This window comes from Dicentrarchus labrax, unplaced genomic scaffold (assembly GCF_905237075.1).
Source record: "Dicentrarchus labrax unplaced genomic scaffold, dlabrax2021, whole genome shotgun sequence".
NCBI classification, from domain to species: Eukaryota; Metazoa; Chordata; class Actinopteri; family Moronidae; genus Dicentrarchus; species Dicentrarchus labrax.
Window position 1 is genome coordinate 6119483 of NW_026136718.1, and position 12587 is coordinate 6132069.

The 12587-nt window shown below is 41.2% G+C and overlaps 1 protein-coding gene across 1 annotated transcript in view; it reads left to right on the forward strand.

The window, feature by feature from the left end:
• Positions 1–12587, forward strand: part of LOC127350455 (uncharacterized) — a 42920-nt gene continuing 30333 nt past the window's right edge. Inside the window, exons 1-15 of the mRNA XM_051377108.1 lie at positions 1–258; positions 2090–2359; positions 2849–3112; positions 4725–4843; positions 5404–5545; positions 5948–6214; positions 6516–6773; positions 7344–7604; positions 8243–8494; positions 8882–9142; positions 9251–9514; positions 9886–10146; positions 10290–10550; positions 10883–11140; positions 11831–12094. Coding sequence (XP_051233068.1) covers positions 51–258; positions 2090–2359; positions 2849–3112; positions 4725–4843; positions 5404–5545; positions 5948–6214; positions 6516–6773; positions 7344–7604; positions 8243–8494; positions 8882–9142; positions 9251–9514; positions 9886–10146; positions 10290–10550; positions 10883–11140; positions 11831–12094 — 3610 coding nt within the window. The 5' untranslated portion in view covers positions 1–50. The remainder of the gene's footprint in view (positions 259–2089; positions 2360–2848; positions 3113–4724; positions 4844–5403; positions 5546–5947; positions 6215–6515; positions 6774–7343; positions 7605–8242; positions 8495–8881; positions 9143–9250; positions 9515–9885; positions 10147–10289; positions 10551–10882; positions 11141–11830; positions 12095–12587) is intronic.

A 12587-nucleotide genomic window follows, 5' to 3' on the forward strand; every position in this document is an offset into this window, starting at 1 on the left:
CCGACACATCGCAGATAGTAGCTAGCCAGGTATTGTCGAGTACTTCAGTCATGGTAGAATGGACTCAAGTACCGTCGGCGGACCGCTACTACCTGTTGGTGATCTCTCAGGCCACCGGACAGACGTTCAACATGACTTACACCAACTTCAGCACAGTGGTGCGAAACCTGCATCCCTCCACCAACTACGACTGCTACGTCTACACGGTTAACAGCGCGGGTTTGGGAAGTAGAAGCAAAGTGAGGACCATTACGACCTGTGAGTGATCTGTTTCAGTCCATTTGGAGTCTAGAAAACTGTTAAAAGAAGGGTGGATGTTACACACAGTTGATGCTGAATTCCTACTGTGGTCAGCACAGTTATAATTGTTTTATATTTTTTAAAATAGGCCTATTTGTGGGGGAAAAATGTGTAATATTTGAGTTACATAACATCTTTTTATTTGTGTTCTTCCTAATTGTCCTTGAAATAGTGGTCAAGAACCCCCCCCAACACAAAAATGATTTGGCCACTGATCGAAATTTGATGTTGTAGTTGATTTGGAGTTCAGTACGCTAAAAAAGTCCGGTCAGCACAAGTCCGGTGCTCAGAAAAGGAAAGAGAAGAGAAGAGCTCATGTGTGTAAATATTTAAAAAAAGGTGGTGACGTTGAAGCTGAAACTGGTAAAGTTAACGTAGCGCAAGGTAAGAAACAGCGCAGCCAACGTTTAGCCGCCTTGTAACGTAACCTAACAGGCCAGCTCTAATGTTAACGTCCATCAGCTTAAAGCCTGACACAACACGTTATCTCCGACAGAAACAGCTGAGTTTGGTAGCTCCGTCAGAGAGGAGAGAGATCCAGCTGCAGGCAGGTGACAGAGAGAGTGATGCGGGAGTGAGTGAGCAGCGGTGAGAGAGAGAGAGAGAGAGAGAGAGAGAGAGAGAGAGAGAGAGAGTCACAGTGGAGCGGGAGGCCCCATCGGAGAGTCTGAGCAGAATGGATCAGAGATCACACACTTAATTTCAGCGATCCTGCATTATGGCCAACTAGAATGACCGACTCTGATAGAGTGAACCTCGTACGTGTGATGGCGCCTTGCTCAGAGAGGACAAAGGAATTGCCAGCAGGAGCAGAGGGCAGTGAATTCCCAAACTATCTGACATATTCCACATCTCACAATGGAAGGGGAAAAAATCGATAGGGACTGTATAGTATATAGCAGCTCAATAAAGGCCTTGTTTTGCCTACCATGCTTCCTGTTCTCCTTTGAAGTAGAGAAAAAGTCAACTAGTGCACTAAATTCCAGAAATTTACAGAAAGCTTTTATGATAGATTTCTAGAACATGAAAGAAACCGTGCACACAAACATTGTTATTGGAAGGAGAGGAAGAGCAGAAGAGAGGAAGAGGAGAGGAAAAGGAGAGATCTGGGCGTGGGGGGGCCCATCTAAGATTATCTCGTTAAAATATATTACACCCGTAGAGTAAAACTGCCAGAACTACTACTTTTATAAAATGTTCCTCAAAATGGGGGTCTTGATTTTCAGGTTTATCATATTGCCACAAGATCCCAAATTAGCCCCAAAGGGCTTCATAATCTGGCCAACAACACCCTCTATCCCCTCAGTTTGGAAAGTGGGTAAAGCATAAAACACAAATTACCTGTACAGTATATCACCATGCAGGTTTCGAGATATCCGTCTTTGAGAACTTTGCCTTCACTTTAATACAGTTAAGATGAATGGAATTTTGTTGGTGGTGCTCAAAGTTGTGAAAAATGACATTTAAAAACTCAAAAGCAACATGCGTCCAACTTTTTCAGAATCCATTTTATTTTTGAGCTGCATAAGTTTCAGAGGCAGATCTCTTTAAACCCCAGCACAAAAGCTCACCTAGACACTGCTTTGAGTAAATTAGAATATATGTATTTTTGTGATTTATGTGACCCTTTAACATAGCTGTTAGGGCAGTATATGAATTAATTAACTGAATGATCCTTTTTAAAACTTGATCTCAAGGGGGACTCAAGAATTAATTTCAAACTAGTGCATCAAATATAATTCCTTTACATACATTATCATATTGAATGAGTCATTATGTCTGTCTGTAGTGGTGGAACCTCCACTGAATGTCAGGGCAATACAGACTGGCCGGGGTACAGCGAGGATAACGTGGGACCCGGTGAAGGACGTTCTGATGTACCGATGCGTGATCCTGGACATCGATGAACCCAACAACAAGCCGTCTGTGTACAACGTCTCAGACACCAAGCTGGATGTTCATGGCATCCTCCCATGTTCCACCTATCGGATATCAGTGTCCTCATTCAACAAGTTCCTGGTGCCAAGCGAGTCCACTGACTACTTTTACACCACCAACAGTGAGTCGGCAGAGCCAAACCAATATCAATAACTTGATGATTAGGATCTGGGTCAGCTATTCTCTCTGAGGCGTTCCTTTCAGACATGCAGAATATGATCCTTGGAGGAAAAAAGGATTCAGATGCCCTGACAACCTACTTGTTGTGGAGGCTGAAAACATTAACCTAAGAAAAAACAAAAATCTGCTGTTATTATTTTAGTGTTTTTACAGGATATTAAAAATAGGGTATACAGCTTTAACAATATAATATATAACTTTAATAAGTAAAGTTTAGCCAATCAGAGACAGAGATAATGTGAAGTTTTAAATAGAACAAATCAACCTTTTTTAAAAAAAAAACCCTTTCCAGTGAAGATCGTTGTAGAAAATGAGCCGTTTCACCCCATCAGTGTTTCTTACTCTGCAGTTTCTGATATAAAATGTATATAAAGTGTCATTCCACTACCTTCTACAAAAGTAATACTCTAATGTACCGTTTTACTTGCAGAGCTGACACCAGTTTCATCGGTTACTGTGGACTACACCTGCACCACTCAGTCTGTCATGGTGCATTGGTCGGCCGTGTTCGGGGCCGACTCCTACAAAGCCACGGCGATGAGCCATAATGGCACGGAGCTGACGTGCAGCAGCCAGACCACCAGCTGTCTGATCACCGAACTGAGCTGTGGCGAGACCTACGTGGTCAACGTGACGCCCATGTCAGAGAGCTGCAAGAACATGTTGAACTCCACCTCGGCCACTTTTGAGACTGGTGAGACACAATCGTCACAAAAGAAAGATGTGTTAACTCATTAGGCAAACTACAAGACATGAACACTTATACACACACAAGTAGACGAAACAAAAAACGCACACAAATGAAGATTTTGTCAATCAAGCAATGAAGTCTGTTCTATAGAGAGTACGTGGATGTTTTTTTTTTCCCACCAGTGACTCAATAGTATCTGCTTGCTTTTCCTTTCAATGTAAGAGAAGTCAGAGGTATTCTGGGGTGTAGTGGTAAATGCTTTGCTGTATTTGTTTCCCTTATTGATTAATAGGATTGATCTGAAATAGATGAGTAGGCTCGTCTCAAGGAGGTGAATAAACTGAGTTTACTTGGGTTAACCCCCCAATACAGCCCTGCTAAATGTCCAAACCACATGTCCAAAGTGTACGTGCAATAGAGGCACCAACTCTGTTTAAAATCTTTCTGGAATCATGTCAAGAGTTGGATTTCCTTCATAAGTAACACACTGAAAGGTTTGTGCCAGCTGGATGCAACAATTGTGCTTATTACAATAGAATCAAACAGCGATTAAACCCAAATCTGGATTTAGTTATTATTTTACAGAGAACCAACCACTTACCAACCCATCAATGCCAACGGAGTGACCGGCTCGATTAAATTATTGGCTGACGAACGGCTCCACCCTGCCATCTTTTTTTTGTGCAGGCAGTTAATCCTTTCATCTCATATTTCACTCTATTCTGTCGTGATTTTCTGTCGAGCTCCTCCCCAGGGGCCACATTGTGAACAGCTAAGCCGCCGTGACTTGGATGATGCTGAATATGATTTCATGACAAGTAATTGTTACATGTCAAGTATACGGCCATTTAATACTTGAGGGAAAACATTAAATAACTCAATCCGGAGATATAAAACCTCTTAGCAAAAGCCTTAAGGCACAAGCAAATGAAAACAGCATCAGTTTTAGATTACTCTGATTTACTCTTATTGTGCGTTCAGAGCCTTGGATGGAAACTTTTAATTAATTCTCATATTAAAATCATACCAAACTGACAATTCACTTCAAGATTACATTTGTTTGTGTCAGGTTTATGATCTTATAACCACCAGTTGGTTCTTTGCAATCGTTCAGCTTTGAATTCTTAAGATAATATAACTTGAATCTGTTTGTTCTTACCTCAGGATAATGATTACTTAATCATATCAGTCATCAGTCATTTGGGAATAGCTGTTTTTAACTTTTTTTGTTTGGTGTCTAAATTCACACGTTTATTTGAGCGCATCACTGGGTGAAAACTGGGTCTCCTATTGAGCTCCACGGTCTATATCATATTGTGTTGTGTCCAGGCTGCTAAGAATGAGCCTGTGTTTGTGTTAAACCTGAAACCTCATACAGTGAAAAGCAACACTGATGCGTAATCTTCAGTATCAGGGCGTTTTAACCTGACAAGGGATTTGAGACGCTCGCCTTTGATGTTGATGTTTGATGTTTAACCCCATTTTTTACTATCTATCTATCTATCTATCTATCTATCTATCTATCTATCTATCTATCTATCTATCTATCTATCTATCTATCTATCTATCTATCTATCTAGTTTTAATTAATGTATAAATATGTATTTCCTTTCAGTTCCCTGTCCTCCCAAGAACCTGGAGTTGTTGCGAGATTGTTCCAGTGAAGTCATTGTTTTTTCCTGGGAACACACAAACAATACCAATTACTACATTGCCAAGGCAGTGGACTCTCAGGTATTGCATTCTTTACTGAAAAAGTATTTGCTGCCACAATTGTCAGTGTTGAATACATTTATTTGTAAAGAAAATTCTCTCGAATTAAAACTCTTTTTATGTTCAACATTTTGGGAAATGTGCTTATTCACTTTCTGGCTGTGGGTTAGATGTGAAGATCAATATGTTACATAAATATGTAGCTACAGCCAGAAGCCATTTAGCTTAGCTTAGCATAAACACAGTGGGACATAGCCAGCCTGGCTATGTCCAAAAGTACACCTACCGACACCTCTAAAGCAAATTTATTAATTAATTAATCACATAAAGCATGTGTAAAAAATGAGAAGTTGTATTTTTAAAGGGGACAGAGACTGGCTGATTCCCCCTGACTTCATTTCTTGTGCTAAGCTAAGCTAACTGGCTGCTGGCTGTAACTTCATACTTAACATACGGATAAGAGAGGTAGCGACCTTCACGTCTAACTGTCGACAAGAAAGCAAAATGTTGCTGAAGAGGTAATAACCTGGGTCTGTCATTTCGTGTCCACATTAAATATTTTGTTATTTCTTTGTTTCTAGGGAATGGTCCAGGAGTGTCTGACTGAAGACAACTCCTGTTACTTCACACACACAGTGTGTGGACGACACTATCACTTCACAGTGTACTCCGTCACAGAGGGGTGCAGAAGCGGGATTAGCTCTACTGTTGACATTAGCACGGGTATGACTACTTTATCTCTACAGCGGCAGTAGATACACGCATAACTACACAAAAACCATCACTTTGTGTCATTTGTTCTAGTGAGTTATTAGATTTTTTTGATTTTGTCTCCCCAGGCTCGTATGTAAAGTATTCAAATATAACAACCTAAGACGGAAAAAAACATGTGCAACTAATTTAAAGTTCTTGTAAAACACAATTTTGCTCAGTGAGTCCAGTTGAACTGAGCTCTACAACAGTTGTCTATGCTTATCTGAGCGCCCTCTGGTGGACAGTAACTAGGCGTCAGCTCTTTTTAGCTTGTGATTTTCAGTTATTGCTACTTTTATACATTGCAAATACAAACATTTTCAAGAATTAAGTAAAATAACTTAATCCTTGCATTCGTTTGTCCGTCTCCAGCACCCTGTATTCCTCAGAATCTGCAAACTGCAGCCGACTGCAGCACAGATCTGCTGCTCAGCAAGTGGGACCACGCTGAAGGGGCTTTACGTTACACTGTGGAGGCCTTTGGCAACAGGGGAAACAACAGCAAATACACCTGCAACACAACATCCAACAGCTGTGCTATAAGTGGCATCCATTGTGGAGAGTATTTGACCATTTACATCACAGCTTTTGACGATGAATGTGCCAGCCCAAGGACACTCGGGCCCGTGGCTGACACAGGTGAGGATAAGCTGTTATGGACTGTTTATTAGATATCAGCAAGAAGCATTAAGATCTTTTACTTAGACTAAAGCTTACTTAAGTAATGGAAAGGAGGTACTGTATTATGAACAATGGCCCCTGTGTCACTCTTTAGTTGCATCCCTAGTTTTAATACCTTTCAAAGATAACTGCTTCAATCAGGTATGATTGTGAGTACGTTTGTGTGAACCTCGCAACCTCGACTCTGCTCTCACCTACAACTGTGGAAGAGTTAAAGAGTAGAATTTATTCTCATTTTGATTTACGCCCTCTCCTCTAGTTCCATGCATGCCGAGGAACGTATCGGCAGTGAAGGAATGTGGAGGCGACTCCCTCACAATGACCTGGCTCAGTGAAAGTGCGATTTTCTACATTGCCATGGTGGTGGACAGTAACGGCGTCATTCACAGCTGCAACTCCATGGATTTGACCTGTATGATCGAGGGCTTGACGTGCAGCACCAACTACACAGCGTACGTCATTGCCTCCAACCTCATGTGCAACAGCTCCAAGAGCGAGATGATCGCCGTAGAGACAGGTACTGTGAGGCTGCTTGTTTTTTCTTCTTCTGAGTTCTCTTATCGTACTGAAAAGCTTCTTGCGTGTCCTTTGAAATTAACAAAAGGAGAAGAAGAGACATGCATCTTTTATCTGAAGGAGGCAGTTTTAAAATGTCATCTTTGGGTGGAAGCACCGAACAAACTTGTAGCTACGATGTGTAATATAATGATTGTTGGCCTTATTTCTCAGAAGTATACTGCTGTTATTTACACACATTTAAGTTATTTGCCAGTTAAAATCAGACTGAATACAGAAGGCACAGAGTTTTCTGCCTTTCAGAAATCAGACTCTCTGATGAGCCATATTTATCAACAAAGGGAGCGGGTCCTTTTCCATGGAGGCCACCATGTTGAACTACAGTCTACAATCTACAGTAGCTCAGAACGGACAAACCAAACACTGGCTGTAGATAGGGCCTTTCATATTTTTAAGTTTTGCAGCCATCGTAGTTTCTACTATACGTATTCAAATTGTTGCAATCTGCAACTTCACTGCTAGATGTCACACTTTCATTCTGCTGGCTAACTGTCCCTCTGCCTCATTTTAGCTGCGTGTCCACCGGATCGCGTCACTGCCTCCCTGGACTGTGCAGCCAACGAGGCTCTGATTTCATGGCGTGGCCAGAGCAGAGTGAACTCCTATACTGCCACCATCGTGGATGAAAATCAAGGACTTCTCAGCTGCAGCTCCACTAATACCAGCTGCAGGGTACCCAACCTGAAATGTGGCAAGCTCTACACTGTCACTGTCAGCTACCACGATGGCATGTGCCCCAGCACGGCTTCTGAGTCCATCTACATGAAGTCTGGTAGGAAAACGTTCTGTTTGAAACATTTGATTGTTCCCTTTATGTCACTTCATCTCTGCACTCTTAAGTGAACCTCTGAAAATGCTGCTCGAAACTAGAATATGGCCTCTTAGACAAGGTGATTGAGGTGAGAGGAAGTGCAGTATAAAAATAATCCATTACAAGTAAAAGTCCCACATTCGAATTGTAACTAAAGGTACTTAAGTATTATTAGAAAAGTTAAAGAGTACTAATGATGCAAAAAAATGGCCCCTGTGAGTGCTACACTAGCATTTTGCTGTTGTAGTTGGTCAAGGTACAGCAAACTTTAACTATAACCGGATAGTTTATTTTATAACAATGCATCATATTTTATATTAACTTATAACTTTTGTATGTAAAATTTTAATCCGAAAACTAACTAGTAAATTCAGTTTTTTAATGGATGCAGTGGAGTAAAAAGTACAATATTTCCCCTTTGCCTTGTAATGGAGTTGAAGTATAAAGTAGCATAAAAATGGAAATACTCACAGTACAAATACCCGGAGAGATGCGTATACAAAATTATACTGAATACATTTCAATGTTTTTTTACTTAACCACAATAATCATCACATTGTTTAGATGACAGCCTTCACCTTTCTCTCTTCTCTGTCCAGTTCCTTGTGGACCCAAGGTGAATGCCAACTTAGATTGTCAGTCCCGAGTACTGACCGTCGGCTGGAACGGGTCGAGCAGCGCAGAAGGCTACATAACTGTGATCTCAAACAGCAGCAGGCAAATGTCCTATAATACCACAGAGCCGAAGCTGAGGATCAGCACACTGGAGTGTGGACTTGATTACACACTCAAAGTGATGTCCTTCAATGGCACCTGTGTCAGTCGACCCTCAGTGTTACCTGTCTGGAAAAGTAAGAGGGCCCTGTGACAAATGTTTTTCTTTTGTCTTTCAACATACATGAGGTTTCTGTCATGTTTGAAATCAATAATATAATGTATACATACAATTATGTACTCATTTGTGAGTATATATAATTGCTGTAGTTTAGAGAAATTTGTTATATGTGTATAAAGCCATAATGGAAATAGATTTATGACTTAATTGTGTTTTTATACTATATGCTCTGCACTTGATTTTTCATCATTATATGAAAATGACATCTGTGCTTCATTCACAGAGTAAGAACAAACTGTCACCAAATGTGTAGACAGTCTCAGTTGAGGTGCTTTACAGTACTCTAATTTGAAGGCAGGTCCTTAACATGTACTGAGCTGATCTGAGGTTTTCTCTCCCTCAGCACCATGTGTGCCCACTAATGTTGTGGTGAGGAGAAACTGTGGCCAGAATTTTACACAAGTGACTTGGAAACCAAGCCTTGGTGCCCTATCCTACCAAGCAGCTGCAAGGAATCAGGATGGCCTGCGCTTGCTGTGCTCTTCCAATGAAACGTCATGCAGGCTGGAGGGCCTAACGTGCAGCCAGGTTTACAGTGTCAGGGTGATTGCCAGGGGCGACAACTGCACCAGCAATGAGAGCTCTGCGAGCATACTACAGACAGGTAGGAATGAGCAGGAATCAATCAATGTTAAAGTTTAACTTTGAAATAAGTAAATCTTCTCAAATTCCAACCCAAACCATGCATTTGTTCTGTGTCTTTCCTCTGCAGCACCCTGCCCACCTTCTCAGCTCAACGCCTCAGTGAACTGTGCTGATAATTCTGCCATGTTGACCTGGAGCAGCAGCCGCAATGCAGTGTTCTACACTGGCAAGGCAGTGAGTGCAGGCGGACACACTGTGACCTGTGACGCAAGAATGAACCTCGGTTGCCAATTGAATGGTCTGCAATGTGGCAAGAAGTACACCTTCACTGTGTCAGCCTCCGATGGCGTCTGTCAAAGTCCCGACAGCAAGCCGGTCATGCATACAACTGGTGAGATGGAGTAGTACCTCTTTATCTTCTTTGCTTATCCTGTTTTTATCCTCTCCTTGCTTCTTCCTGGATCCTAAAAAACACAATTTTCCTCCTCTACCTCCTTTCTACGAAAAACTTTTCTTTGTTTCCTGTGCTGTAAGATACATAATTGTTTAATTATGTGAGCATAGTGTGGTGCAGTTACTTTATGCATCAGAGGTATAACTATTTCTATGCAATAGATTTCAGTACTGTATATGAGTGTGCTGTGGAGCTCTTCTGCCCCCAAGTGGCCAAAAAAAATAAGATCTACTAATGCAGTTTGAAGTAATTCAGCAACTTCTGAAGTTCTTATTAATCAGAGCCTCACTCTTTGCCCCCTGTGTTAGCCCCATGTGCTGTTCAAAGTGTGCTGAACACCTTGAACTGTAGCACCAACGTACTAACCATCAGCTGGGCGCCTGGATCCCTCCCAGTAAACTACACCGCCACCGCCATGGCCACAGATGGAACTGCACTTCGCTGCACGACAGACAATTTAAGTTGTATGCTGACTAATTTACAGTGTGGACAGCAGTACACTGTGACAGTCAAAGCCACCAGCAGCACATGTAAAGGAAACAGCAGTGTCCCGGAAATAGTTAATTCTGGTAAGTTTGACCCAACAGGGCAGTGTGTTATATGTAAATACAGAAAATGCAGCAAGTAAAGGACATTATATAACTTCATAGCAAATCGTTTTTTTCCTTTCTCCTCATGTGGCTCTTTACCTCCAACATCATTTCTCTCTCAGTTCCTTGCGTTCCTGTGAATGTCAACGGCATTGTGGAGTGTTCCACTAACACGTTGATGGCGTCCTGGGATGCAGCAGCCGGCGCAGAATCCTACATCTCCATGTTGACGGGAGCAGGAGGTTTCTCTACTTCCTGCACTTCAGCTAACCAAAGCTGCCTCTTCTCCAGCCTGCAGTGCGCTCAGACGTACATGTTAAGTGTGGTGGCAGTAAACGACAGGTGTAACAGCTCTAACAGTGCCATGATCTCAGCGAAAACCGGTAAATGTACATTTTAGTTATTCAAATTTGAGCCGTTTATTTTGGGCTCATGTAAGGACATTAAAAAACAAACATTAAAGGATAATGTTAGGATTCATTCTTATTATGAATGAATCCCACTAAAAGACCAAAAGCAACAATTAATTGATCCTATTCACAAGTGTTTTCTGTGTAACCAAATATTTGTTATTCCTCTGTTTCAATAGAGCTCCAATGTTTTACAAAAACTATAAAAAACACTGTTGCACTGTGGGACATGTAGTCCATTTTGAGACAGTCCATATACATTATCCTGCTGCGTCATAATGCTAATTCTTTCCACCTTCCTCCAGCACCCTGTGACCCTACAAATGTGACTGCTGCCCAGCACTGCCTTTCTGGCATCGTGACGGTGACTTGGGGGGCCAGTGCTGGAGGAAATTATTACACAGTCCTCGCCGAGGCCAAAGGACGCGTCGACACCTGTAATTCCTTCAGCACGTCCTGTGAGCTGACCAAGCTGCAGTGTGGGGAGGACTACACAGTGACTGTACTGGCAGGGGACAGGAACTGCAACAGCTCCATACTCACCAAAACCAATATGACAACAGGTAAAGAAACAGTTAGAGTACAGAGTTTTTAAGTCCAGATTATTTGAGGATTTAATGAGGCTTTGTTGGATATATGACTTTTTATCTTTACTTTACATTAGGATTGTGAATGTAGGATTTTAGGGATACTGAGGTCACAAATATTCTCAAACACACCACTCATCGCTCCAAAAGAAGGCCTCTAAATAAAGAAATGCTGAAATGTTGGCCTAAAAGCATCAAATTTAAACACAACAAAAAATAAATAAATACAGGAATCAGCTAATAAAATACCCACCATGTGCATATTTATTATATTGCTCAATGTAAACTTCCACCAGATTACAAAAAACCCAACCCAACAAATGCACATAAATATATAAACTATTTCTGATGTGATATACTGTATAGTTTTATTTGTTTGGGTTTGCAGGAGGGTTTGTCGTAAGCACATAATTATGATATAACAGTTAAAAAAAGTTAAAGAAGATTGGTAAAATAAATAAAGTTGTAAAATACATAAAAGAAGAATGCAGCATTGTCTAATGGTGTTAATACATTGTAATAGTTTTGGGACCTTAGCTGGAATAAAAATGCACCTTGACATGAAAGAAAGCAAACAATTATATCATTGGGAAGCTGAGGGGAAGGGGTTTTTGTACACTGTGTCTCACCCAAAAGTTTCCCTCTAATTTTGTAATGTCTGCCCAGCCCCCTGCGCTCCAGTGATCCAGAACCACTCTCTGGACTGTCTCTCCAACCACGCCTTGGTCACCTGGGTTAAGGATGAGGATGCGATGAACGTCATGGTCAACGCAACCTCCAGTAAGGGACACTCGACATCCTGCAGCTCTGCCACCAACAGCAGTTGTGTCCTGAATGAACTAAAGTGTGGAAACACCTACACCGTCCAGGCTGTTGCACAAGGAGTCCACTGTTTGAGCAGACCCAGCTCTTCTTTTCAGATTGTCACCGGTAAGTTATAATTTCGACTTTAGACTTATATTAAGGCTGTTGTATGTGCACTATAATTCCTTGGTTTTTATAGTTTGTATTTTATGTTGTTAGTGTTTCCTGTTTTGCCCACTAGGGGTCCCCAAAGCTTCACTCTTTTAGGGGGTGTAAGGAAACTTAGAATATATGCACAGGCCTATATCTCAGCATTATTATGCTCATTTCTGTAAAGAAAACTAAATGATATTGTTATTTTTTAAGTTTTGATTTTTGACCTGAACACCAGCTGTATTCACAGAGCCTTCACTCTCTGCCAAACAGCAACTCCCTGCAATAGAAACGCAGTTAAAACAACCAAAGAGCAAATAGAACAATGAGAAGGAAACATTAGATTTGTCAAAGAAAGAAGCCTATTAAGTAAATATGATTGTAAAAAAACCATAATATAGACAGAATTGTATAAAAAATTTATTCACAGGAAATAATCTGCTCAGAATTCATCCAAACAAACATT